The 24,431-nt window shown below is 45.4% G+C and overlaps 1 protein-coding gene and 1 long non-coding RNA gene across 6 annotated transcripts in view; one reads left to right on the top strand and one right to left on the bottom strand.

Annotated features, from left to right (window-relative positions):
* Positions 1 to 11,611, bottom strand: part of ACTN1 (actinin alpha 1) — an 89,274-nt gene extending 77,663 nt beyond the window's left edge. For 2 of the 5 annotated variants that reach the window (XM_053385149.1, XM_053385131.1), the window contains exon 1: positions 11,227 to 11,602. In XM_053385149.1, the coding sequence (XP_053241124.1) occupies positions 11,227 to 11,331 (105 nt within the window). In that variant the 5' untranslated portion in view covers positions 11,332 to 11,602. Of the gene's footprint in view, positions 1 to 11,226 lie in introns of all 5 variants that reach the window. The other 3 variants (XM_053385140.1, XM_053385125.1, XM_053385117.1) reach the window with 3 other exon arrangements.
* Positions 11,612 to 20,235: 8,624 nt separating this feature from the next.
* LOC128412226 (uncharacterized) overlaps positions 20,236 to 24,431 on the top strand; it is a 32,989-nt gene continuing 28,793 nt past the window's right edge. The window contains exon 1 of the long non-coding RNA XR_008330038.1: positions 20,236 to 20,335. This is a non-coding gene — a long non-coding RNA (uncharacterized LOC128412226). The remainder of the gene's footprint in view (positions 20,336 to 24,431) is intronic.

Below are 24,431 nucleotides of genomic sequence, written 5' to 3'. Positions count from 1 at the left end.
AACCCTGTCGCAAACATGCTATTGCCCTTCACTGTTAAAATACAACAAAAGAATCAGAAACAGGAAAATGACTCTTTCCTAATTTTACTAAAACTTCCAGTTAGTTGCAAGGCCATTTGTTCGGCAACCTTTGGGTTGCTTCAACATTCTGTCCTTCCTCTCCCCGCCCCCCATCCAGCCTTTATGGCTGCAGCCATTGCCAAACAACCCACTGCCCTTATTACGCATATTCATTCCTGCCCAAGACTTCATTTTGAGGCCTTGATCTTATCAGCTCAATGTTCTGTTGCTTGGCGCAGAGTTTCTGAGACAGGTATGATAAGACTTAACTCACTAGGTAAAAAAAAAATCTGTTGCTGCTTTATTAGGTCATGTCTAGCTATTCAGAGTTCAGTCACAAAGCAATCCCCACAAGTGGAGTGGGGTGAGGTGGGGTTCCTCAGGCCTGGGTGCTCTCTATCAAGCCCTCAGGACTGCTTTCGGAGTTCCAAAGGCGGTGGTTGGATGGTGCCTTGTATGCCACCTTCTGGCAACTGCAGCAGCCAAGCTGGTGCCAAACATATTGCTTTGCTTTCCTTTGGACGAGGTCAAGAGGAGGGTCTTGTTGTCTGGGCAGCCCAGGAGCTCCATACACACTGCCCAGGCTTGTTCCCTGGGGAGGTCATTTTGGTAATAATAATAATTTATTATTTATACCCCACCCATCCGGCTGGGTTTCCCCAGCCACTCTGGGAGGCTTCCAACAAAAGATTAAAATACAAAAATTCACCAAATATTAAAAGCTTCCCTAAACAGGGCTGCCTTCAGATGTCTTCTAAAAGTCAGATAGTTGTTTATTTATTTGACATCTGATGGAAGGGAGTTCCACAGGGCGGGTGCCACTACTGAGAAGGCCCTCTGCCTGGTTCCCTGTAAATTCGCTTCTCGCAGTGAGGGAACCACCAGAAGGCCCTCGGCACTGGACCTCAGTGTCCAGGCAGAACAATGGGGGTGGAGACGCTCCTTCAGGTATACTGGGCTGAGGCCATTTAGGGCTTTAAAGGTCAGCACCAACACTTTGAATTGTGCTCGGAAATGTACTGGGAGCAACTTTGGTGCTGTTAAGCAGTTGTTTGACTTCACCCCCAGAGAAGCACTCCATTGTCTCTTGAGACAGATGGATGCCTACAGTCTGTTCCTAGTGGAAAACATCCAAGTGGAAACTGGAAAACATCCACATGGAAAGTCTCATCGTATGTCCACCTACTTTGCTGAGATGAGCTCAGTAAAGCTCAAAGACAGCTACTCTCTACACAGTGGCAGTGCAAAGAGTTGCTTCATGATGAGAAATGTGTTGTGTAAATTAGCCACTGTGCAGAAGATTTCACAAGCCAGCTGTTTATGGGCTTGTTGGACCTAAGCCCATGGTGGAAACTAAGCCTTGGGATTTCCCTGCCTGGCAAGTATCTGTTCCAGGCCTGACATTCATCTCATGCTACTGTAATTAATTTGTAAAATCTGACTGACAGGTAAAGTTGCAAAGCCACTGTGGACTCTGCAACCTCACAAACAACAATCTGTGTTCCATGGAAGGGTTGAGTGAGAGCAAGTGAAGTCAGAGATGGCTAATGTATGGCCTATAGGCTAGATGCATCCCAGAGCTCTTATTTCAGAATCCTTCTGGCCCTAACAAAAATGTTTTCAATCTGTAATAGGAATGGAGATTCCACACTTTAATGCTAAATCTCTCTTTCAGGTTTTGAATGTATCACTGTACATATCTATGTATTATGCTATGGCCTGACAAATGTGCCTTACAACTATGAAGCCCTGACAACTACGGTACATGGTGCCAGATTTATGGCAAATGTATTTAAGGCATCAGTGAGCATTAGAGAGTTGCTTTCATGCTGCAGAGCAGCCTTCCTCAACCTGCTGCCCTCCAGTTATTTACTGAACTTCAGTTCCCATAATCCCCAACCATTAGCCATGCTGGTTGACACTGATGGGTGTTTCAGTCCAAAAGAACTGGAGGGCACCAGGTTGGGAAGACTGTTCTAGTGCAAGTCAAGATGCAATGATAGCCAGTGTTAAATCTTTCTCAATACATTGCACAGATCTGCACATCCAAAACTGTGGTTATTACTTCATCTTCATATCAGTAGTTGCTGCAGTCTAGCAGATACTGTGCAGGGCTGGGAAGAGGAACCGTGTTTCAAAACCCTAATTAGTCATCAGAACTTCAAGCAGACATGCACAAATTAGGACTCAGCCGATTGTAACATCACAACTGACCAATTTACCCAAATGCAGCTTCATACATGGGTTGCACAGCTCACTGCACCACCATACTGATAAAGGGCAAAATATTAGGGATCACCCCCTAAGCGTCATTAGGGGCCAAGCTTGATGGTGTGGGAGGAGGATAAGTTAGGCTGCAACATCATAGTAGGTGTATTTCTCTCTTGTGCTAACCTTTGGGACCCAGTTGTGGAAAGGAAGCATCATACACACACACAAACAAGTGGGAATTATTTGGTGGGCATCTGGGAGGGAAGTAATAATCTGTAGGGGAAACCTGGATGGGAAATGAATCTGCAGAGAGAGAAACATCTTAGTCAGGTCATGCAGGCTAAGGAGTAGTTGCTTAACAACTTCAGAAAACCCCTGCTGGGTCAGACAAATCTTCATATTGCCTAGCATTCTGTTTCTAACAGCAGTGAGCCAGGTGCCTCTGGGAACCACAGAAGCAGGGTGTTTCAAGAGCAGTGTTCCATGCAGATCCAGCCCATAATAAGCAACATATTGTTGTGACTTTGCAAGTGTTTGCCATGCCTAAAGAAGTGTAGTTTACCAGTCCAGGTCCTAATGGCCTTGCAGCCCCTATCAGTTTTGAGAGTGCATGGCAGAGGTGGGCAGAATGAAGATCAGCATCTACTGGTAGGTGCTCTGGGAGATTTGCAGTTGATCGGCAAAGATTTCCGACTCCCAACTGCTTAATAATTGCAACAACAAAATTATTTATTCTACTTACCGGTAAATCAGGCAGTTAAAACAAAGTAACCAGGACTTTGTACAATTTCCATCACAGCCAATATTCTTACCAGCTGCAGTAAGAAAAGTGGGAGAATCATAACTGCTGTTGCAAAGGATGGGCTTTATTATTTACCATGTAGCATCTAGGAGGTGGTTCAGGCATTTTCCTTTGAGTAAAAACCATATTCACTAGCATCTTAATGCAGACTTTATGGTTTCTGCTGTGGCTTGTTTATCCATACATCAGCTTGTCTCAAAGGAAGGGGTGGGGGAGGAAATTAAGAACATTGTGGCATGCTTTGAAAAGGAACACATGAAAGCTTCTTGAGGGGGGAATACAAATGTGCAGAGAAAACCAACCAAGAGAGGTTATTTTATAGAATATGAGTTATGAGCCTTTTTTTTTTACTCTAAGGGTGGGGTCAGCAATTTAAGGGGGGGAAATGGGCCCTTGGGTGACCCTAAGTAGCACTTTAGATCCCAGACGAATTGTCCAGAAGTTTCCTAGAACAAATGGCTGGTGTTTACTGGGCATTATGTGTGAATTGAGCTAGTAAGTTCATGGCAGAATCATAAGAGTTGATGATCATGGGTCATCTAGTCCAAACCTCCGCAATAAAGGAGACATATTGCACTGGATCTTGTGCTTATATTATCTGAGTTTCCTGCTTTCTCTTATAACCAAACGGTAGTAATAACAGAAAATTTGTGAAGGACCTGTTAAGGCTTTCTACTCTAAATAAATAATTTTTCTATACTGTGAAAAACAAATCAGTTCTAATTTGATTCTTCCCTCTGTGTGTGTGAGAGAGAGAGAGAGAGGCAGGAGAATCGTCCTTTCTTCTCTCCATTCTCCCCTCAATAAACCACCCCAATAAATGCCATGCCAGCCCTGTAATCAAGGCACTCAAAAGGGAAATAAATAGAGTCAGATGATGGTTGGGGTTACTATAGCGTGTGACTCTCTTGCAAGAGGCCATTGGTAGGACAATAATTTGGATACTGAAAGCTACTGTCACAGGATGTTTACCCTTTGAGAAGTATGATTTGACTTCAAAAAAACCACCATGATATGAAACCCTGCTCAGTTGTTGGCTTATAAACTTTTTGTTTAAGCTACGACTTGCAATTTACATGTGAACCCAGCACCTTTCCTTAACCATGGTTTGTTTGACCCCCATCCCAGATGTTCATCCCAGTAAAAAGGCTTGAGACAACAGCCGTTGGGAAAGAAACAGAACGTGTGAAGAATAAGCTGTGATTTGCTCTGTAGTTCAGTCCCTACCTTTAACTTCCAAATCATTTCCCCTTCTCAAAGGGTAAACATCCTGTGACAGTAGCTTTCAATATCCAAATTATTGTCCTACAATGGCCTCTTGCAAGAGAGTCACACGCTATAGTAACCCCAACCATCATCTGACTCTATTTCCCTTTTGAGTCCTTCTATCCCTTTTGAGACTTGCATGGGGTGGAGCAAAGGGGAGGAGCTTTGGGTGGGTGGAGCCAAGAGAAAGTGCCAGTCCGAGTAGCTTGGCAGGGTGGGACTTGCGTCATCCCCACCTTTTGCAGGCGCTGGTGTCCAGGTGTAGGCCTTCGGTCCTCACTAATCCAACAGTCCCTTCACCTGTCCTTTCTGTCTGCTTGCCTTCATTGCTGACTGAAGCCTCAATACACATCCAGAAAAGAGCATTCTACCAGAGGCACAGGTGCTTTTCATGTATCACCTTCTACAACCCAGCCAGCTTGCATTCACGAAACAGCTACTACAACCCAGAATAGTGCATGTGGCAAATCAAGGTTTACAGCCAGCCTTTGTTTGATTTAAGGCACAGCCGTCACCCTCCCTCCTTACCCTCCTCCAAGCCTAATGGAAAGCAGTTTGTGAAAGTTGGATGGCTTTCAAAATCGGCTTTCAATTGCGCCCAATTTCTTGTGTGAATTAGTAACATACTCAGCAGACTCTGACACACCCCGTGAAACGTAAAACTCAAGAAAACAGTTCCACAGGGCACATATCTGGGGTGTATGAATTAGTAATACAAGAGACACTACTTGTCTGTGTCTACAAACTCAGGAAAACCTCCCACATCTGTAACACAAGCAGCTACCTTTACTCTAGAACAATTTGCCTCTTTTGTTGGGATCCTTCTGGGAATTCACAACACAGTGCAAATAGCGTTTGTGAGGTGACAGCTAGGGCACCATGCATTAAAAACATCCTGTATAATGTGTGACTCCTGCAGAGTTGTTTGTGAGACCTCTAAACATAACCCTCCTACTAATTATTCACCTAGCTATTCATTCTCTCTCTCTCTCTCTCTCTCTCTCTCACTCACTCACACACACACACACACACACACACAACCCATATTCCTTTGCAAATTAGATTCCAGATTGCTTACGCTTTCCATGTGCTCTTAGAGGCCTCTCCTTTAAAGTCAAGGTTGGGTTATTATTCTGTTTAACTGGTTTGCTTTCCAACCTGGGCTAGCTAAGTAAAAACATTCTTCTTGTCAACCTGTAAGTTAATGTAACAGTCTTGTGGGCAATGTATTCTCGTATAATTTGACACCCAGAGGACTTGTGAGAACACAAAATTAGCTACTTTAACCTGGTGAGTTGCCTTCCTTTTTAGGACTAGTTTACTGTAACAATTTTAAATATAAAAGGACACAAGAATGTATTCTTGATCCTAATGAGAAAATAGGTTTAGTCAGTGCAAAGAACAGCTTGGGGTTGATAGGGTGGCTGAGTGCATTATTTTCTGAGTCAGGCTTGCTGTTTACCTTTGCAAAGATTACGAAGCACATTTTAAAGCCAACTTATAAAGGCGACTGCCATGGAAGTAGCTGAAATGTTTCCCAAATAGGGGACATATACAATTGTCCACCAAGATGCCATGTTTGGAAACACTGGGCATTGTGAGCAAGTTCTTCAAACAAGGGCCATGTAGCAACCTGACTTCCTTTGGTTATGAAACCAGAAGAATCTCACTGGTTGCAAAATTAGTTGCATGAGGTTTCAGGAAATGTTCGATTCTGCCAGCTTTACAACAGAAAACTCTAACCTGCCTGCAACATGCCACAATTGAATGAGCCCGAGTTTCATTGAGTATCAATAAGAAACAGTGGTTAGCCTATAAAAGCTGTGCCAGGGCTACTATAGAAAGTTATTTTTACTGGGGAATTAAAGGTCAAGGTTGGAAGTTCTATTCAAGGAATTCAACAGGGACTTCCCAAAAAAAATTGTATTAAAAGGAAAAAAGCACACTAACCCCATAATTCAAACCTCATGTGGAAAGTGCAAAGCCTATATGGAAATGTATTTAATGTAGACGTATGTTTATCATATTTTGAATATGTTTATGAATTTTTATTATATTATATTCTTGAAAATTGCTTTGGGACTTGTTGTGGGAAGTGATTTGTAGATTCAAGAAACATAACCTAACCTCTTTCTTTTAAATGACTGATGCTATGATGAGCTTTTTTAAAGTTTTAAAATAGAAAACCTGCCTGCAAGACACACACACTTATGCCAACACCACACATGAGCAGAAGAGCTGCACAGTCCTTTTCAGGTTGGTGAGGTCCCAGGGCTGGCTTTTGAGAGAAGGAAAAACATAGGAAACTGCCTAATACTGAACAGACTAACAGAACAGCACATCTATTTCCGTAGTCTCTACACTAACTGGCAAGGTTTCAGAAAGGTGAACCCTACCTGGAGGTGCCCCAAATTAAACCCAGGATCTTCTGCAAGCAAAGCACTGAGCTATGGTCCTTCCTACACACCAGATATTAATCCTGTTCACAATTCTCCTCTGTCTCGGTCAAGGCTTATTTATCTATTGACTTAAATGCTCAGGCAGTTTCTCTCTGTATATCTCCATAGACAACAGAGACTCAATGGAAGGTGAGAAAATCTCATGTGCATGCTGGAATACCACCAAGAGGAGACACATTAAAATTCAGGGTCCAATCTACATGGAAGTTTTGGTGTGAAAAGAGATGTGCTGTCACAGGCACTGGTGACTTTAGCCCATTTTTCTCCCTGTGGTTATGAGGCCAGCCCCCATACCAGAAGCCACAGTTTCTAGCCTATGAGAAACATACTTGCTTTGTCACACTTCCTACATGAAAGTACCAGACTGCAAGCCACAGCACAGCCAAACTCCAATCACATTTATTTTGCTTTTCAAACTTTATGAAATCACACCAACCACTAATATATCGCCCTTGGATCCCTCCCTAAATCAATAATCCCCCATACTCCTCCTTTCCTACCTTCTCCAGCTTGCTGATGCTATTCCTCCCCCACTGCTCATCGTCTGTCATTCCCAAGAGCACAGGCAGAATTATTCCTTTCCTCTCCAGTATCTTATGTCCTGCAGTTTGAGAAACATGTGGCTAACCTGCGGCCCTCCATATGCTGTTGGACTACAATTCCCATCATCCACCACCATTAGCCATTCTGGCTGGAGCTGATGGGTGTCAGAATTCAGCAATATGGAGGGCAGAAGGTTCCTCATGCTTAGTTTACAGAGGAATGGCAAGTGGTGTTGCAGATCTGCTACTCCAAGTGCTGCTTTGGTCCATAGGACAGCATTAATAATGAGACTTTGATCCAAATCCCAGCTTACCTGCAGATTCACTAGATAGCTCCTATACAAGGGAAGAGTGACTTACAGGGATACTAGAGCATGTTAAGGAAATGTTGTTACACACCCTGAATGTTCACAGACTCACAGATTTGTAAAGTTGGAAGGGCCCCACGAGGGTCATCTAGCTAGTGCAAAGAAGGGATGTAAGAACTTCCTAACGTTAGTTTTCCAGAGTAACTGGAAAATATTTGGAATACAAAATAACTGAAGTTTAGGTTCATTTAAAATAAGGACTAATTTGTCAGACATTCTCCTTGCACTCCCAAATCAGGGGATGGCCTACAAGGAATGCCCATATGACCCATTCATCTGCAAGATTGCGTAAGTTGCATTAATTGCCAGTTGGCTCCTTGACAAAGTTCAGGGTGCTGCTGGTTTTTAAACTATAAAACAAACAGTGTGATCCTATGCATTTCTGTTCAAAAGTAAGTCCCAGAGTTCAACTTAATTCCCTAACAAGTGCCTTTAGGATTGGAGTTCTACAAAGCTTGACCTCACTATGCCTTAGGGACTACGTTATATTTCTGGACTAAAACTCCCACCATACTTAGCCACAGGACATACCAGCTGGGACTGGTGAGAGGGAGTCCCAACAATATCTGAGGAGCCACAGGTTCCTGTCTCCTGCCTTACAGCAGACTGTTCACAATGTGAGCCGATCTCCTCGTTAAGAGTGACAGATTCAACTATGCTTGGATTTTCCCCATGGTTAAAAGGTTAGAATAACAGGGGCGCAGAACAGGGTCTGATCAGTGCCCCCCAGCACTTTGGAATTACCTACTAATACTATGAAGCCTTTTAAAGTTCTTCCAGTTGTAACGTTAAGATGCATACACTAGAAACTTATCTTCTACCCAGTTTCAATAGTATTTTATATTTTGTCTTGAAATTATGAGCTTTAACGATACTTGATTTTTATGAAGGATTTTAAAATTTTGTTTACTGTCTTTATATGCTGATTTCATGTAAATTCTGCTTGGCATGTAGACATTAACTGCAAAAACAAAAGAGATAAAATAATTTGTCTATGAGAAATGAGGGACAAATCTCTTTGTTCTACTATATACAGAATTTCTCCCTTTGCTGCACAAAGTTTACTAATTAAAACATCATGTTGTTCTAAGAAAAAAAGGGGGTGAGACTGAAGAATCATCTGCCCATAACTCTTCTGTGGTAATTTAAATCTCTCAGTAGCAACTTCTGCTGCATCCCATGGGCCAGCGATTTAACATTCCCACCGCATGGACTGAGAATTAAATTACCACTCCTCTCCCTTTTGTTGTCATGCCAAGGTCATCTGCCCTGCACCCCATTCTTCAATGAGCACCCTTGTTTTCCGGGTTTGTTTCTCGTCTTTATTTTCTCTATGAAGCCTTGTCAAGCCAGGATGGATATCGCTGACGGGAGTTCTTTAATTAACTTAGCCTCCATTGAAGGCACATCATCTTAAAGTATCTATACATCTTTTCATAAACTAGGCAAGGGGAACGACAACAGGGTATTCTCCAATTAGTCAGTCCCTTGGATTGATACATTCCCACCTTTATTCAGAGCTCCTTGGGAGGGGAGTCACTTGTTGCTGTTTTTAAAAATATGCTTCTTTTACCCACCAGACTTCCATCAAAGTCCTTTTAATGTGGCAACATACAAACAAAACTCCAGCCAGACACGCAGAAGCCATTCTCTCTGCTGACCTCTTCTGTGTGTCACATAGCTAGGAGGCAACTTTGCCAAATGCTTCCCCTCCTCTTCATCGGGCTTTGCCGTCTGACAAATGACTAAAGGGAAATGTTTAAGGGCTTAGGATTCCAGAGTGAGCTAATACAGGATGCCTTTGGTTATTGGGGGGGTGGGGGGCAGAGAGAGAGAATGAAGAAGCTAGAACGCCTCCTAACCTCCCTCCCCCGCCTCCCTAAATTTAAAAATGGGATGAATGTTACCATTTTTGGACATGAGTTTTGCACAAGCCCAGCCCTAAACCGCACCATTCAAAACTTGAAGTGAGCCACCATCCCGCTAGCGAAGGGCAGAGAGCGAGGGAAGCGTGGCTCTGCGCGCAGGCGGTTCACGAACACCAACCAACCCAACCCATCGGCCTGACATAGCCCCCGCTTAGGATAACCTGGACCCCCACTTCCCCGCTCCGGATTCTCGCCCTACAAGAAAGAACTGCAGGCCGCCGGCACGAGGCCGCTGGCCAAAGAGATCTGGAATTCCCCCCGGGTTGCTCGACCTTCCCAAAGACACCTTTAGATTTCTGGCGGCTGGAAGTGGGGAGGGGACAAGCCCTCCTTCAAAGCAACTTTCCTTGGCGGGTAACTGCTTCGGGAGAGGAAGTGTTGCCGTTCATAATGACACTGTGTGGCAGGGAACACGCGCTACCTACGCGCCGCCCTCCCCTCGGGGCGAAGGAGAGGGAGCCCCGCTTCCTCCACCTAGCAAGGCGGCGGCAGCAACAAGGCGCGCAAACTGCCCAGCCACTTACTTCCCTGCTCGAAGAGCCCCTCCGGGAAGGTGGCGTTGCGAAATGCTGGAGAGGCTAGCAGAGCCAGCCTGTCTCCCGCCCGCAGGCGAGGAAAACATCTGTTGCGGGAGGAGGAGGAGGAGGTGGAGGAAGGAAGGCAACTTCGGCGCCGAGGCATTGAGCAACGCAAACGGCTCCGTCCCTTTACCTTCCGCCACACTTTCCGCGGCCGACCGCCTTATTTCAGCAGCGTCTCCCCCTCACCCTGACCCACCTCCCCCTTCTGCACGTCACCTCCGCTGCCTTTCGCTAGCAACCTCATGCTTGCCTCTGACGGTGTTTATTTTTAAATAAAAAGCTGTTTATTTTAGAAAAAAAGGCTACATACGGACAAAGCATGATCTGGCAAAGCTGGTCTATTCCGAACGAAATAGATCCCTAGCCAAGCCTATGGAACAACTTAAAGTTGCCCTACTGCGCGTATGTTTTAAAGGGAGTTCTTGGTTATTATCAGCCCTCTCCAATTATTGCGCCCTGGGAGCGAGACGCCACCGTCCACACAAGACATTATTTCCGTGTCAGATTGGCCACGGTGGGGACGGCGGAGGAGGATGCGAGCGAGCGTGCGTGAGGGAAGAGGGAAGATCTCCCTTGGAGACAAATCCTTAGCCGCGCTGGGCTGAGCGTTGCGCCCACCGCCATCCCCGCCGCCCGCCCTGGCTCTAGAAGACGGAGAGGAACGGAACGGCGCTGAAATTATTCCACGAGGTTCCCGAGGAGAGGGCGGCGGAGGCGCAGGGGACGGGCGCAGCAGAAACGCCTGGTATCCTGGGCTCAGCAGCTGCTCCGGATCTACACAGCGTGGGCAAAAATCAGGGGGCAAATGGAAACCGCGGCTGCACAGCCGCATGTGCGGATTGGCGGCGCCCACGAATCTCCTCGGCGGCGCCCCACGGGATGCCGATCCCACACGCTCCCTACACGCTCCCAGATTCCGCCGCCGCCTCCTCGGTCTCATCTACACTGATGGGGCTTCTGCTCCCCTCCCCACCGCCCACCGCCGGAGGGAGGCGAGATCCAGGTTTACCTTCCTCTGTTGCTTTTCCCAAGCCGGATCCAAAAGTAGATCCCTGTCCCAGTCGTCCTCGGGCTGCATGTAGTCGTTGGTTTGCTGAGAGTCATAATGATCCATTCCTGCGAGAGGCTGCCGGGGGTCCTTCAGTGCTGCTTCGCCTCGTCGGGGCTACTGGACTCAACAGCTCCCTGCTGCTGCTGCTGCTGAAGGCGCAGCTCCACTTGCAGCGAGAGCCGAGAGAATAAGGCAGCTCCCCCTGCCAGATCGCAACCTAATCTTCGCATACACCGAAAGGGGTGGGGGTGGGGGACAAAACGGCCCTGCCTCCCGATTGACCTTATTGGTTCAGCGGAGTTGCCCAAAGTTCATTTTCAAGGGCCACCCTAACCCCGATTGAGTCTCTCCGGTGTCAATCGCAACTTCCAGCAGCTCTTATAGGTCGGTTTAAGAGCGCTTTCCTCTCCCCCTCACGGCTCCAGTTTCCTTCCCTCTGCACATGTGACGTCTGAATTTCATCTGCTCCGTGGGAGCGGCATGGTGACGTCTCCCTGGAGTTCGGGGGAGATTTTACAGTTCTAGTCCCAGAAGCTGCTGAGAGGACAAATATGCGGTTTTAACCTACTGGTGCCCGTGGTCATGTGTTGCAAAGCAATGCAAGGAATGTGAGGGGACTCGGTAGGATTCAGCGCCTCCTTTCTTTTACGTGGAGCATAGAGTCAGTCACCCTTACGAGAAGTTCGGAGTCTAAGAGAAGCTCCTGCAGCAGAAGACACTGGGAAACAAGGCTGAAATGAAGTGGGATTTGTTTCCACCTTTGTTTTAAGTGCTCTCTCCCCGCCCTCTCATAATTTAAGAAGAGATTTGCTTCTGGTTGCCTACAAACACTTCACACCTACAGCTCTTAAAAAATAAAAACAAAGGCTTGTGATTTGTTTTAATTTTTGAGGGGAAGGAACCCAGCATATTCAGTAGATTGCCAAATTTGAACGGAATCTAGTAGCAAAATTTCGAAAGCAACATTTGAATTTACTAAATGCTTACCCACTAAAAGTGATCTCTGCAAGGACAGAATTTCTGAAGGGCATTTCATCCTTTTCAAAATACTGTTATTTTAGGATAGCAACATATTAAAAGGGTTTGTGATAAATACTTTGTGAGAGTTTCCAATCCAAAAGGCAAGACACTTTGAATATTGTTGGATCAAGACTAGGCCAGGGATGAGGAACCTACAGCCATGCAGATATTGCCAGGACTCCCAGCTCCTCCCCCCCCCACGGGCATAGCGGGGGGACGGACGGACGGACAGGGGGGCAGCTACTGTCCTAGATCAAGCAAAACAATAGAAATACTTAACTAACTGACCAATCACATCAGTTCTGCCCCTCCCCTAACAAAAGCCCTGCCCCCCCCAAAATCCTGTCTATGCCCATGCACCCGACCACAACTCCAGGTGATGGAAGCTGCAGGAACTTTTTGAGTTGTGGTCCTGTGGGAGTTATGAGCCCATAGGCTCCCTATCCATGCGCTGGAACCAATTTAGATGACTCTGGAAGCTCACAAACAAGGTATGAGGAGGATTGCTAGAGGCCTCCTTCGTGGTATGTTCCCAAGCATCTGGATCTATGAAATCTGCTGCACCCAACCCTGAAGGTTCTTACTCATTCTCATGCCTTGTGGCAGTAGAAAGACATATCCGGCATGAATTTGTCTAGTTCCTTTTAAAAAGCCATCTAGGTGCCATCGTGACATGGTGTGGCAGCCAATTTCATATGTACTTCCTTGAGTTTGTTCTCCTGAATCCACTGCTAACCAACTGCACTGAGTGACCCCAAGTTAGTTCTAGTCTATGAGGGGGTGGAGTGTTGCTTTCTACACCAACCATGCCTAGTCATATTTTGATTTTATGCAATGCTATGGCTTATTATCAATTAGTGCAAGTAATGAATTCCCTATAGGAAATTGCATATTTTATTTTGCTGCTGTTTAACTTGACAAATTGTAGAAGCTTAAAAAGATGGATTGTATCCAATGAGGTTTTACTCAGAGCAGGATTACTGAAATCAGTGGACCAAAGTCATGTCTATTAATTTCAGTTTGTCTACTCTGAGTATGACTAACACTGGGTACATTAATTTAACCAAAACCTTTATAACCAGGAGAACTTATCACATAGAAAATTACAGAGTTTCATGTTTTGTTCATATCTACTTTGCACAACTAAGCCTGTGAAATACAAGTCAATTGATCCTGTGTACTTACTCTCAGGAAGACTGCACTTCAACTTCTGCAGATGTACTTCAGATTTTATAATTTACTTATTAGTACATATATATATCCTATCCTTCCTTAAAGGAGCTGAGAGATCATTGCTGGTTCTCGGCCTACTGCCTTCACCCACACAACAGCCCTGTGAGGTATGTCAGATTCAGATTTAATGACTCATCCAAAGTCACTCAGTGAACTTCATGGCAATTTGAACCTGAGTCTCCCGTCTCTTAAACAAGGTCATCCTTCCAGAACTGGCGGAGGAAGAGGAGTGCGGGGGGAGTGCAATGTCTCTGGCAGTGCGATCCCAGTGGGGTGTCACTGCGGCCCCCCTTGCCTGCGCTGGGCACCATGCCCCCGAAGGCGGCATGCTACGCCACGCCCCCAGGACGCACACCTGCCCCGCTCCCACCTGCTCTCCACCCCCCTCCCCAGTGCCAGAGCATGAAGCTCCGCCACTGCCTCCCAGAAAGACAAATGTGAACTCGGAGGATAAATACCTGTCCCTTCCACAATTGCATAAGTCATAAATTGAAACTACATTTCCAGGAAGTGATCCAACTGCACTATACAGTTGGCTCACCTATCTCTATGTGCTAATATTTCAGCAAAACCCTGCAGAGGTGTCTGTGAGATCTCACCAGAACCTGGAAGCTGTGTGACCACAGTAAGCAACGTTTTGGTAGGGGGCAACAAAGTGGGCAGGCAGCACATGCATAGGGCAGCAGCACCTTCCTGTTTTGCCTCAGACTGTGAAATAGGATGGACTGCCCTTCTCTCTGTGTTTGTGTCCCCTCCCTTCCAATGTAGCAACTGCATGTATAGCACAGAGGAGGAAGTTTCCTTGCCTCCTATTTTGCCTTGGTGGGTTGCAGGCTGCTTCCCTCTGGCAACACCACTGGGGGAGTGCATAATTCTGCAAGAGAACTCTGCATTCCTTTAAACTAGATTTGGCAGTGCAGTGCAGTAGACATTCCTGGGGTCGCAACTGCTTGAGGTGAAAACTAAAGTAAGATGGCAGCCTTGGTGCTCCTAGTCAAGCGGGGGCTAACATGAGAGAAAAAAGGAGTGGGTGTAAAGCTGGGGTTTGTGCTTGAGAGACTCTGCAATGTGTTTTCCACACTGATCGTCTGGAAACACTGCTTCTTAACTTCCCACCCTTACTTTGGACACCGAAGGGGAGGACAGATTTATGTTCCATAAACAGGGAATTCAGTCCCTCGGCACAACTGTCTTGTTAGAACTTGCTGGAAGGAGCTTAACAAAGTGCTATGGTGAAGCTTAACAATGAGTCTGAAAGCAACAGTATCACGTTGTTCTTTCTGCCCTGGCTATTTGTTGCCTTTGTGGAACATACCTTGAATCGCTCTGTATGCAATTATCCCGCCCCCTGCAGCAGTTCTATTCTTTTCTACACTGTCCTATACTGGTATATTATGGTAGCTTAGGCAAAAAGGGTAAAGCCACTAATGTATGAAGAGTAGAGCCTTGATGGATCAGGCCAAAAGCCCACCTAGTGCAAAATCCTAGTGGAATATCCAAGCCCATGAGAAACCCACATACAAGGACCTGAGCACAACAGCGCACTCCCCACTGTGATTCTCTGGGTCTTGCTGAATGACAGCTTTCATAATCACTGACCACTGGCCAGGCTATCTGGGGCTGCTGGGAGTCCAACCACATCTGGAGGGCCACAGGTTCTCCGGCCCTGACCTAGAAGCAAGTGGGGCCCCAGGAGCAATGTTCGTGTTATAGATTCATACTCATAGGTTTATACTTCTCTGCACATTGTACGTATTTTTAAACTGCGTCAATAGTGACCCCAAGCATTTATTTCCTAAGGCTGTTGGGGGGGGGGACTACGAGTGAGTGTGGATAATTCATGTATTATGAAATAGAAGCATATTTGTACATGAATACGAGCTTGCGCTTATTTCAATTAAATTTGATTTTAGTAAGTGTGCCTGAGAGCAGGAGCTTAGACTAACTGCATTCCTTATAATGGAAAATTAAGTAAAGCTGAATTATAATGGCTTATGGATGCAGGTTCCCTAACTAGGTAAGGTAAGGTAAAAGACCCCTGGACAATTAAGTCCTGTTGAAGTCAACTGTGGGGTGCGGCGCTTTCAGGCCGAGGGAGCGAGCGTTTGTCTGCAGACAGCTTTTCTGGGTCATATGGACAGCATGAAAATCCTGAAAGTGGCGGTTATATGCATCTGCTACCAAAAATGATACAAAATCCATTGAAGTGTTGGACAGTATATTTATTTTAGTGTTTTATCATGCATCCATCTCAGGAACAGAGTAATTTTCCTGAATGTTACATGGTGTGTCCTGTTCTTGATGTTGAGTGGCAACCTCCACTTTGTGGTCTTAGCTTCATATTTCACTACCATAAATTGTTTAAATGATGAATCAAGTCCCAGTAAGTGTGCATCAGCAGCTGCTAGATGTACATGTAACCAAGAAGGACGTTCAGGCAGCAGGTAGATGGCCACTGACAGCTGACAAGAGAGGCATATGGCTGGAACCAATCCAACAAGAGTAGCCCCGCCCCAGCCCCAAATTAATTTGTACACAGCAGATATTATCTCACCTGGCAAAGTCTTCATTAGTTTCCACTAGTATCTTTTGGGGCTTTAAATAGCTCTGCTACTCATGAGACTACTATTGTTATAAAGGAAACACTAGTAAAGCTATAGAAGCACCCTGAGGTCACATAAACAGCAGACCAAGTTTAGGATTTTGTGCAGTTCTACCTCATTGTTACCTTCCTATGCAATACTTTCTTCTCCATGTACAGTGGTACCTCGGGTTACATACGCTTCAGGTTACATATGCTTCAGGTTACAGACTCCGCTAACCCTGATATAATACCTCGGGTTAAGAACTTTGCTTCAGGATGAGAACAGAAATTGTGCTCCTGAGGCACGGCAGCAGTGGGCGGTCCCATTAGCTAAAGTGGTGCTTCAGGTTAAGAACAGTTTCAGGTTAAGAATGGACCTCCGGAACGAATTAAGTACGTAACCAGAGGTACCACTGTATTAAAGTAGTACAACACAACCATAGGCATGTGTGAAGAGTGTAGTAGTTGCTTGGAGTTTGTACTAGTTGGCAAAAGTGATAATTTGTTCTGGATTAGGTAGCGAAGAATTTAACTCTCTCTCTCTCTCTCTCTCTGGGGGAACCATGCTAAATTGCATATAAAAAAGGAACATTTCACTAAGGAAGTACTTGTTAGATAAAAAAACATACACATCTCAACTCCTGTAAGGCAATACATACTGTAGAGAAGACAGACTGTCTTGTTTTTAAACTTTGAGATGAAAAACATGGTATTTCTTCTGTTGAAACAGCCTCAGGAATTTTGCATTCAGCTGTGCTCACGGGGTCTCAGTCACCCTCAGTTGTTACAGAAAGGCATCAGAGATCAAGCAACTGCAGGCTGAGGCCATTTATCCTGATAAGATCGAAATTGCTACATACTGTATCAAGTGGCCCAGGGCATGAAATTCTGTATCTGCAGCCTGTCTCCTAGAGTGGCCAGTTCTTCTGCTCTCTGGCTACCAGATGATTCCAATTGCATAGAATGATGTTGACTATTACTGATGGGGAATTTCTCTCTTCTGGGAGGAAAAAAAAAGAGGAAGTAAATTACAGCTGCTGCACATAGAAAGCTGTAGGCTGGTAAAGTAATGGGAATATCTGTTCTCTTGATTTCCCTGGAGACGGTATTGGTTCTTGTGGGTTCTCCACCACTATCAGGTGTATTTGCAGCAACTATATTTCTGCATTAGTGGCAGCAGTATAAGATATCAAGTAAAAAGTAACATACTATATCTCAATTTGATAATTTCTATCAGATTTCAAAGACTTATTTTGAAAACAAACCATATATTCAAACCACCTGTAAAAGCTAAGCAGAAAATGCTACCAATGCACTTCAGATATTACCAATGTACTTCATCATTTCAAGCTTGAAGGAAACTGACAAAAACTGTTATTACATGTGGGAACTGTTCCTTATTACTCTCAATGATGTGTTGAGTTTGGAGAGGAGTTACGGTAATAACAAACATCACGAGCCAATTCCAAAGGTGTTTAAAATAGTGTAAATTACTCTCAGCGTTCCACAAAAGCTCAAGGTAAAATAACTTTTTAAAAAATGAAATGCTTTGTGAAAAGTGTGCTTTTGATATTTGAGGAAACAAGCAATTTTCTCCTGTGTTTGAACATTTGAGCTCAGGAGTCAGCAGAGACTTGAGAAAACTGAATTTAGATCCCCAACTCTGCTATGAACTCATTCACTTTTAATGAGTAATAATAACATTTAGTGTACAAAGATTTTAATATAAATTATTTTTACTAATCCTTACAATGGTTCTCTAAATAAATCCTTATGATTGTCATTATATTGCATACGGGATTTGAAATGATCTGAGGAAAAGCAGGCAGCCTCCCATTGCATGTGACTGACACATGCACACCATTTTCGGCACCGCAAGGGGTGGGATGGGGCAGGTTGGGCCTATGCACATCCTGTTGATGCATGCAGTGTCTTGGAATGCGACCCCTGCGCAAATGGGGGTTGCCTTTACTTGCTTACCTATGGTTACCAGAACAGGTCAGTGTATTTCCCCGTTCACACCTCATCTTTTTAGTACAATACACCAGCTCTGGCTGGTTCTCTTTCAGCCTTAGTTTCCCTTCTGTAAAATGGAAATACCAGCAATTCAGCAGGCATGTGTGTCGTGAAGACTAGATAAGGACGGCAAAGCACTCTGCATGTTAATAGGGACACAGAAAAAGCCCCCTTCAGGAATCAGGAATGCAGTTGGCCCTGACATCTATGCATTGCTGTGGGCTGTCTGCACAAGGAAACCCACACCCAGGCAAGTACACCCATGGGCTGGGCCAGCAGAATGCCCAAGGTAAGGGGCCAAGAGAGCAATGTCTTACCCATAGTGGCTAGTGGCACAGAGTGCCAAGTTCTAGAGGGTGCTAGGGAAGAGGCGGTGGCTGGACACTGCACCTCCTGGCACCAGCTTGCCACCCTCGCCCACCTCTGTCATGCCGCGCCAAAGCAGCACTGCGCCCGGAGCCTCTGTCTGCCGCCACGGCGCAGGATATGCTTAAGACAGCAGTGCTCCCAGTAATTAGAGAAGGACCATAGCTCACTGGAGAGCATCTGCTTTGCATGCAGAAGGTCCCAAAGTCAATCCCTGGCATTTTCAAGTAGGGCCGGCCTGGCCTGGCCAGGAAAGGGATCCAAGCTTTTTAGTGCTTTAAACCAGAGGTTTAACCAGGTGGAGATCATCAGGCCCAGGGGCCAAATGTGGCCCTCCAAGCATCTCTGTCTAGTCCTCAGGACTCTCTCCAGGCGCTACCCTCTCCCCAGCCCACAACCCCCAGGGACCACATATTAGTATGCGCAAGGCCAGAGGGAAAAGTAGGTGTTCAATAGGCTAGTTTCCACACATGCAGCCTTTGGGTCCTCCATCCAGGCAAAGGAGGCATTATCGGACTTTAAGGGGACATCCCAGCGAGGCAAAGACACTGAAGAGTACAACAGAGGACTACTGAGAATGGCCATCATCCCTTGCTAGCAAGACCAGTGGGCAGGAATGATGGGAACTGTAGTCCGAAAACAGCTGGAGACCCAATTTTGGGAAACACTGGTATACATATAGACCGCCTTGGCTGTACCAAGCAAAGCTCTTGGCAACCCCCTTAACCCTGACGATTTTATTAAAACCGCAGCCACACTACCAGAAGGAAGAAGAAGAAGAAGAAGAGTTTGGATTTGATATCCCGCCTTTCACTCCCTTTAAGGAGTCTCAAAGCGGCTGACATTCTCCTTTCCCTTCCTCCCCCACAACAAACACTCTGTGAGGTGAGTGGGGCTGAGAGACTTCAGAGAAGTGTGACTGGCCCAAGGTCACCCAGCAGCTGCATGTGGAGGAGCGGAGACGCGAACCCAGTTCACCAGTCTACCGCTCTTAACCACTACACCACACTGTCGCTCCTCAGCCTGGCTGCCAAGTTCTTTCAAGAGAGCTCAGTGGGGCTTGCCGGCTTCCCCCTCCCCCCGCTTTTTATATTTTGGCCAGACTTTTGTTTTGCCCCCTTAAAACTCCCCGGACTCCACATACTTCACGACGCGTCTGGCTGACTCACGCGCCTAGAGGAGAGCAGCGCGCGCACCGACCTGCTCTAGGCGCGTAAAAAAGAAACCAGGGCTGGGGTGTGAGGGGAGGGGATCGTGGGAGGAGTCGATTTGCCATCCCCCCTCCTCCCTCAGGTGCATCTGCCCACGGCAAGCCCGGGGAACCGTGACCTGTGAAGGCGGCCAGCTGGGCGAGCGGGAAGTTCTCCGAGAGACGCGTCCGCGTCCAACCCGCCCGAAGCGAGCCTGGCGGCAGCACCACCACCGCCACAGGAAGCCTCGGGGCATCTTTTCCAGCTCCGTGACATCACTTTCCCACGTCGGCCCAAGCGTGCGAGCATGCCCATATAAAGGCAGGCGGCCTTCCCCACCTTTCCCTCGGCTGGCTCTGTTGGTGAGCAGGCTGGGCAGGAGTCCTGCGCGGGGAGCAGCCGGCCTTACCTTAGAAGGCGGCGGCGAAAAAGTCTGGCCCCATTGGAAAGCGCCTAGCTACCCTGCGGCTGGGCGCGTTTCCTCAGCGCGCCGGCGAAGCCCTGAGCCCGGGAGGGAAGCGGCTGTTCCTGGAACGCCGCCGCGAAAGGTGGAGGGGGCAGCCAGGCGCTCCCCACCCTCCTTGCGGCTGCCTCAGGTGTGGGGCTGAATGGAAGCGCTCTCTCTGTCACAGGGAATGTAGGAAAACCTACATTCGTGGTGAGCGTGTGGAATAACCTTTCTTTCATTCCCTGCTGAGTAAGCACAGCCCTGCAGAGGGGAGCAGAGCATTGTCACCAAGGCCAGGCTTAAACTGTAGGGGGTCGTCGAGGTGCTGCCCTCCAGATGATTTGCTGGACTCCAGCTCCCATCATTCCTGACCATTGGGCTTTGCTGGCTCCGGCTGATGCAACCTTTTGTTGCCCCCCCCACCTAAGCATCTCTAAAATCCTGAGCCCTCCCCCCTATAATTCTTATTATTCCAATAGTGAACTCCTGTTCACTTGGAGGAAGCTTAAAAGGCCATTCACTGTTAATAACTCATTCTCAAATTGCCCCCCTGTTGGGTGTGTGCCCCCCCCCATGTTGGGAACCATGGGGCTAATGGAAGCCGGAGTCCAGTGATGCACTAGAAGGGCCGCAGGGTCCCCGTCCCTGCCAGAAAGAAATTGCAACGTAATCCTCAGACCTAACGGTATATGTCATTCAGAGTGAGTGGGGATGTCTCCACCTGCTGTGCACCTTTTCTGTTTCTCAGCTTCAAAAACAGGAGTTTGGGGCTGTCACTGGCGCATGCACACTCAACTACATGTGTGGTGGCTGGCTCCAATGTACTCAGCAGTGGCACCCTCCCTGTGGAACGCCCTCCCATCAGGTGTGAAAGAGATAAAGAACTACACAACTTTTAGAAGACATCAGAAGGCAGCCCTTCTATTAGGAAGTTTTTAATGTTTGACATTTTACTATGCTTTTATATGTATTGGAAGCCACCCAGAGTGGCTGGAGAAACCCAGCCAGATGGGTGGGGTATAAATAATAAAACAACAACAACAATCATGATACACCATTCATAAGCTTACATCTTCTGGTATGAGAACAAAATATACTTTATTTCTCTCTTGTGCTGTTTAGGCTTCATAAGGATCCACAGTTTACTGTTCACTGTTATATATGATGTATACATAAATACATAGAAGTAAAAAATGGTGGTGGTACAGAATGGCACAGATGGGTACAGGGAGGTGATTTTAGGGATATGCTGTCCAATACCCATGACAATAGCCCAACTCTCATCCCCAAAGCAAACAGTGTGCAATAATACCACTTTACTGGAGGAAGAAATAATTCCCAGCAACTGTGTCTAGCTGTTTAAAATGCTTGGAAATGGTGATTCCTTCACAATAGGAGCCATTGGATATCTGGGGCAGTTGAGTCACAGCTCTAACGATTCTTCCAGGAAAGCCACGGTGTCTGGATTGGCCCTACAATGCTGCTGTTCTTTGACAATGTCAGCTCACCACAATCAGTCAACAGTCCCTTTCAAGGAATTGGTCTGAACAGCACATGGCCAAGAGAGACTGAAGCTTTCACCTTTAATTCATCCCCTTGTTCTTGCTTCTTGCCTCTTACCAAAAACAGTGTGTACAAAAATTATCTTGGTTTCATGGTGCAAGTGCTTTTTTTTTTTTAGTAATGCAAGATTGAAAAATAATGATACAGTTAGAAATAATGATACTCATACATTCTGAGGTCATTTAACTGATGTAGAAGCATAGACTTGGAAAGGACCTCAAGGATCATCTAGTCCCACACTCTGCAATGCAGAAATCTCAACACATGACCCCCATTCAATTTGAAACCATACCAGACTCTGCTTAGCTTTGCAAATGTTCTAGCAGTTTTACTGCTGCGCTGACATACCATGCACAAGTGGTGACTGATTGAAAAGGAAATCACAATCTTCAACATGCCTACATACAGCAAAGATGTAGGTCCAGTTTTTTTGGAATGCTTTACTTTTCCATGGAAAAATGAACGAATGCCAACTGCAAGGCATGGCAGTTTCAAAGTGCTTACCTTTGCTTAATAAAAACAAGTAAAATGAGCATGCCAAATTAGATCACTCTCTAGGGCATCAGGAAATTTGGGTGGTTTAACCAAAGCAGCCAAATTTTCAACATCCCCCCCCAACCCACATCACTGCTAAAGAGCATTGAGTTTTCCTTCCCACCCTAAGATAAAGTAATCTGGATTCAATGTGTTAATTAATTTAAATTACCATGAGAGCCAATCATGGCCAAAAGGTGGAGTGTTGGACTTGGACCCCCTTGGTCAAGGAAATCATTGTGCAACAGACTTTAGTAGGACTCTCTGATCTGATCTGTATGACACGCTAAACCAAACTATGGCACACCAAGATCTTGAGAACATGGAGGCAAAGCTTGTCACCCCTTTGCCCCTCCCTGGTCCTTTTTACTGCTGTGCTGAGCTAAGCTTAGGTTTTTTTTGTTGCCAGAGATCGTGTTTAGTGAGGAGAGAGCTTAACCATGAGTCCTGGTTTAAGACCATGCTGAGACAAATATTAGGGGAACCTATCTCCACATGAACATGTATAGGACACAGAGAGAAAAAATGCTAAATTTTGAAAAAGAACAATTTTCCTTTCAGAAACATTTGGATTAGTTACCTGAATGAAATATATATATATATATATATATATATATATATATATATATATATATATATCTCAACTGAAAGGACAATCTAATCCTATATGTGTCTACTCATAGGTAAACACCATTGAGTTCAATGGGATTTATTCTATCCCAGGTAACCGTGTATAAGATTGCAGTGCACAATTTGTCTACCCATCTTCAGTTTTTCACAGACATTGCTCACTCTCTGTCTTTTGGGTGGTTTAACCATGTCTGCTGTATTTCTGCATTTAAGACAAGGGCAAGGAAGAGATTCTGCTGAGCTTACCTAACTGATCTACAAAGTCACATCATAACCCTAGGCTAGAACAAAGGAAGTTCAGCAGGCAGCTCTAAAATGCTTATGAAGCAGAGTCAGGAGTCTGACACAGGGGGAAGGATTCACAGAAAAAATTCCCTCCTAAAAGTGAAAATATACTTATGTGATCAGTGCAAGAACAGAAATGATTTATTTCCAGTTAGCACCACTGTAGCTCTGAAGCTGTACCATTAGATTTTATTTATTCATCACCCTCCACATATATGCACGATATACAGCTGAAAAACAGCACAGAAAACAGCAAATATGTGTCTAAAACAATTCGAAGTAAACACCCAGTGCAGAGAACTGTTCATCTCACTGGTAAAGCCCATTGGAACAAAAATGTCTTCAGTTGTTTCTGGCAAGCGCAGATAGTGAGCGCCTGCCATATCTCATGGACTATAAACTTAGTTCACAAGACTTCAGATGATAGCTCCATTTGTACGAATAATACTTTTTAGGAGCTTTCAGAGACAGCAGTAACCAACATGGTGTAGTGTGGACTCCCAACAAAGCTTATAATATAGCAGATTTACCGTTACACATTATATTATTTAATAATAATAATAATTGGTGACTTTTGTTTATTCATAGAAGTGTCCCCATTATTTTCTCCAGTGATTAAGAGGCAAAACTACAGAAGTCACAGGGGAATCTATTTGCAAGTCAGAACAACTGCTTGGCATGAGTATGTCTGATTCACAAAGAAATACAGATTTACATTCTTTCCCTATTACAGGGAAGTAGTTCCCCCCCCCATCACAGAAGTCATGGGCCTTGCATGGGGGGGCCTGCAGTGGCAGATGACTGATTTTCAGTGCAATTGTAACCATGTCTATTTAGATAACTATCAATAAACCACAGACACAAATAGAACAAAATTAAAGCAAATGTTTACAACTACATTATATGTCCCAGTAGACTTGCTGGGGGATAGGTTTTCAGCATCTAGGACAACACAGCCTGATATCAGTAGGCAGGGGGTTCCAAAGCTAGGTGCTGCAACACTAAAAGGTTAGCTCTTTACAAATTAGCACCAATAAGCCAGAACTTTATTGGTTTTGCATTTTAATATTTACATGATTTTTTTTTTATAGACAGCTGATTTCTATTACAGTTATGAGCTGTTTCGAGTATATTTTTAAAGTGGAATATAAATATTTCAACAATGTGAAACTTAACGCAAAATCAAGTTTGCTGTAACAACAGGACTCCTGATATTCAGGGTTTAAACTTTAAGATATAAATTCCTAAAAAGATGAGAGTGGGAAGAGGTTTGAAACCTTCAATAACTTTATTG

Source organism: Podarcis raffonei, chromosome 1 (assembly GCF_027172205.1).
Source record: "Podarcis raffonei isolate rPodRaf1 chromosome 1, rPodRaf1.pri, whole genome shotgun sequence".
Classification (NCBI taxonomy): Eukaryota; Metazoa; Chordata; class Lepidosauria; order Squamata; family Lacertidae; genus Podarcis; species Podarcis raffonei.
Note: the sequence above shows the minus strand (reverse complement) of the source record. Positions and strands in the feature narration are given on the sequence as shown.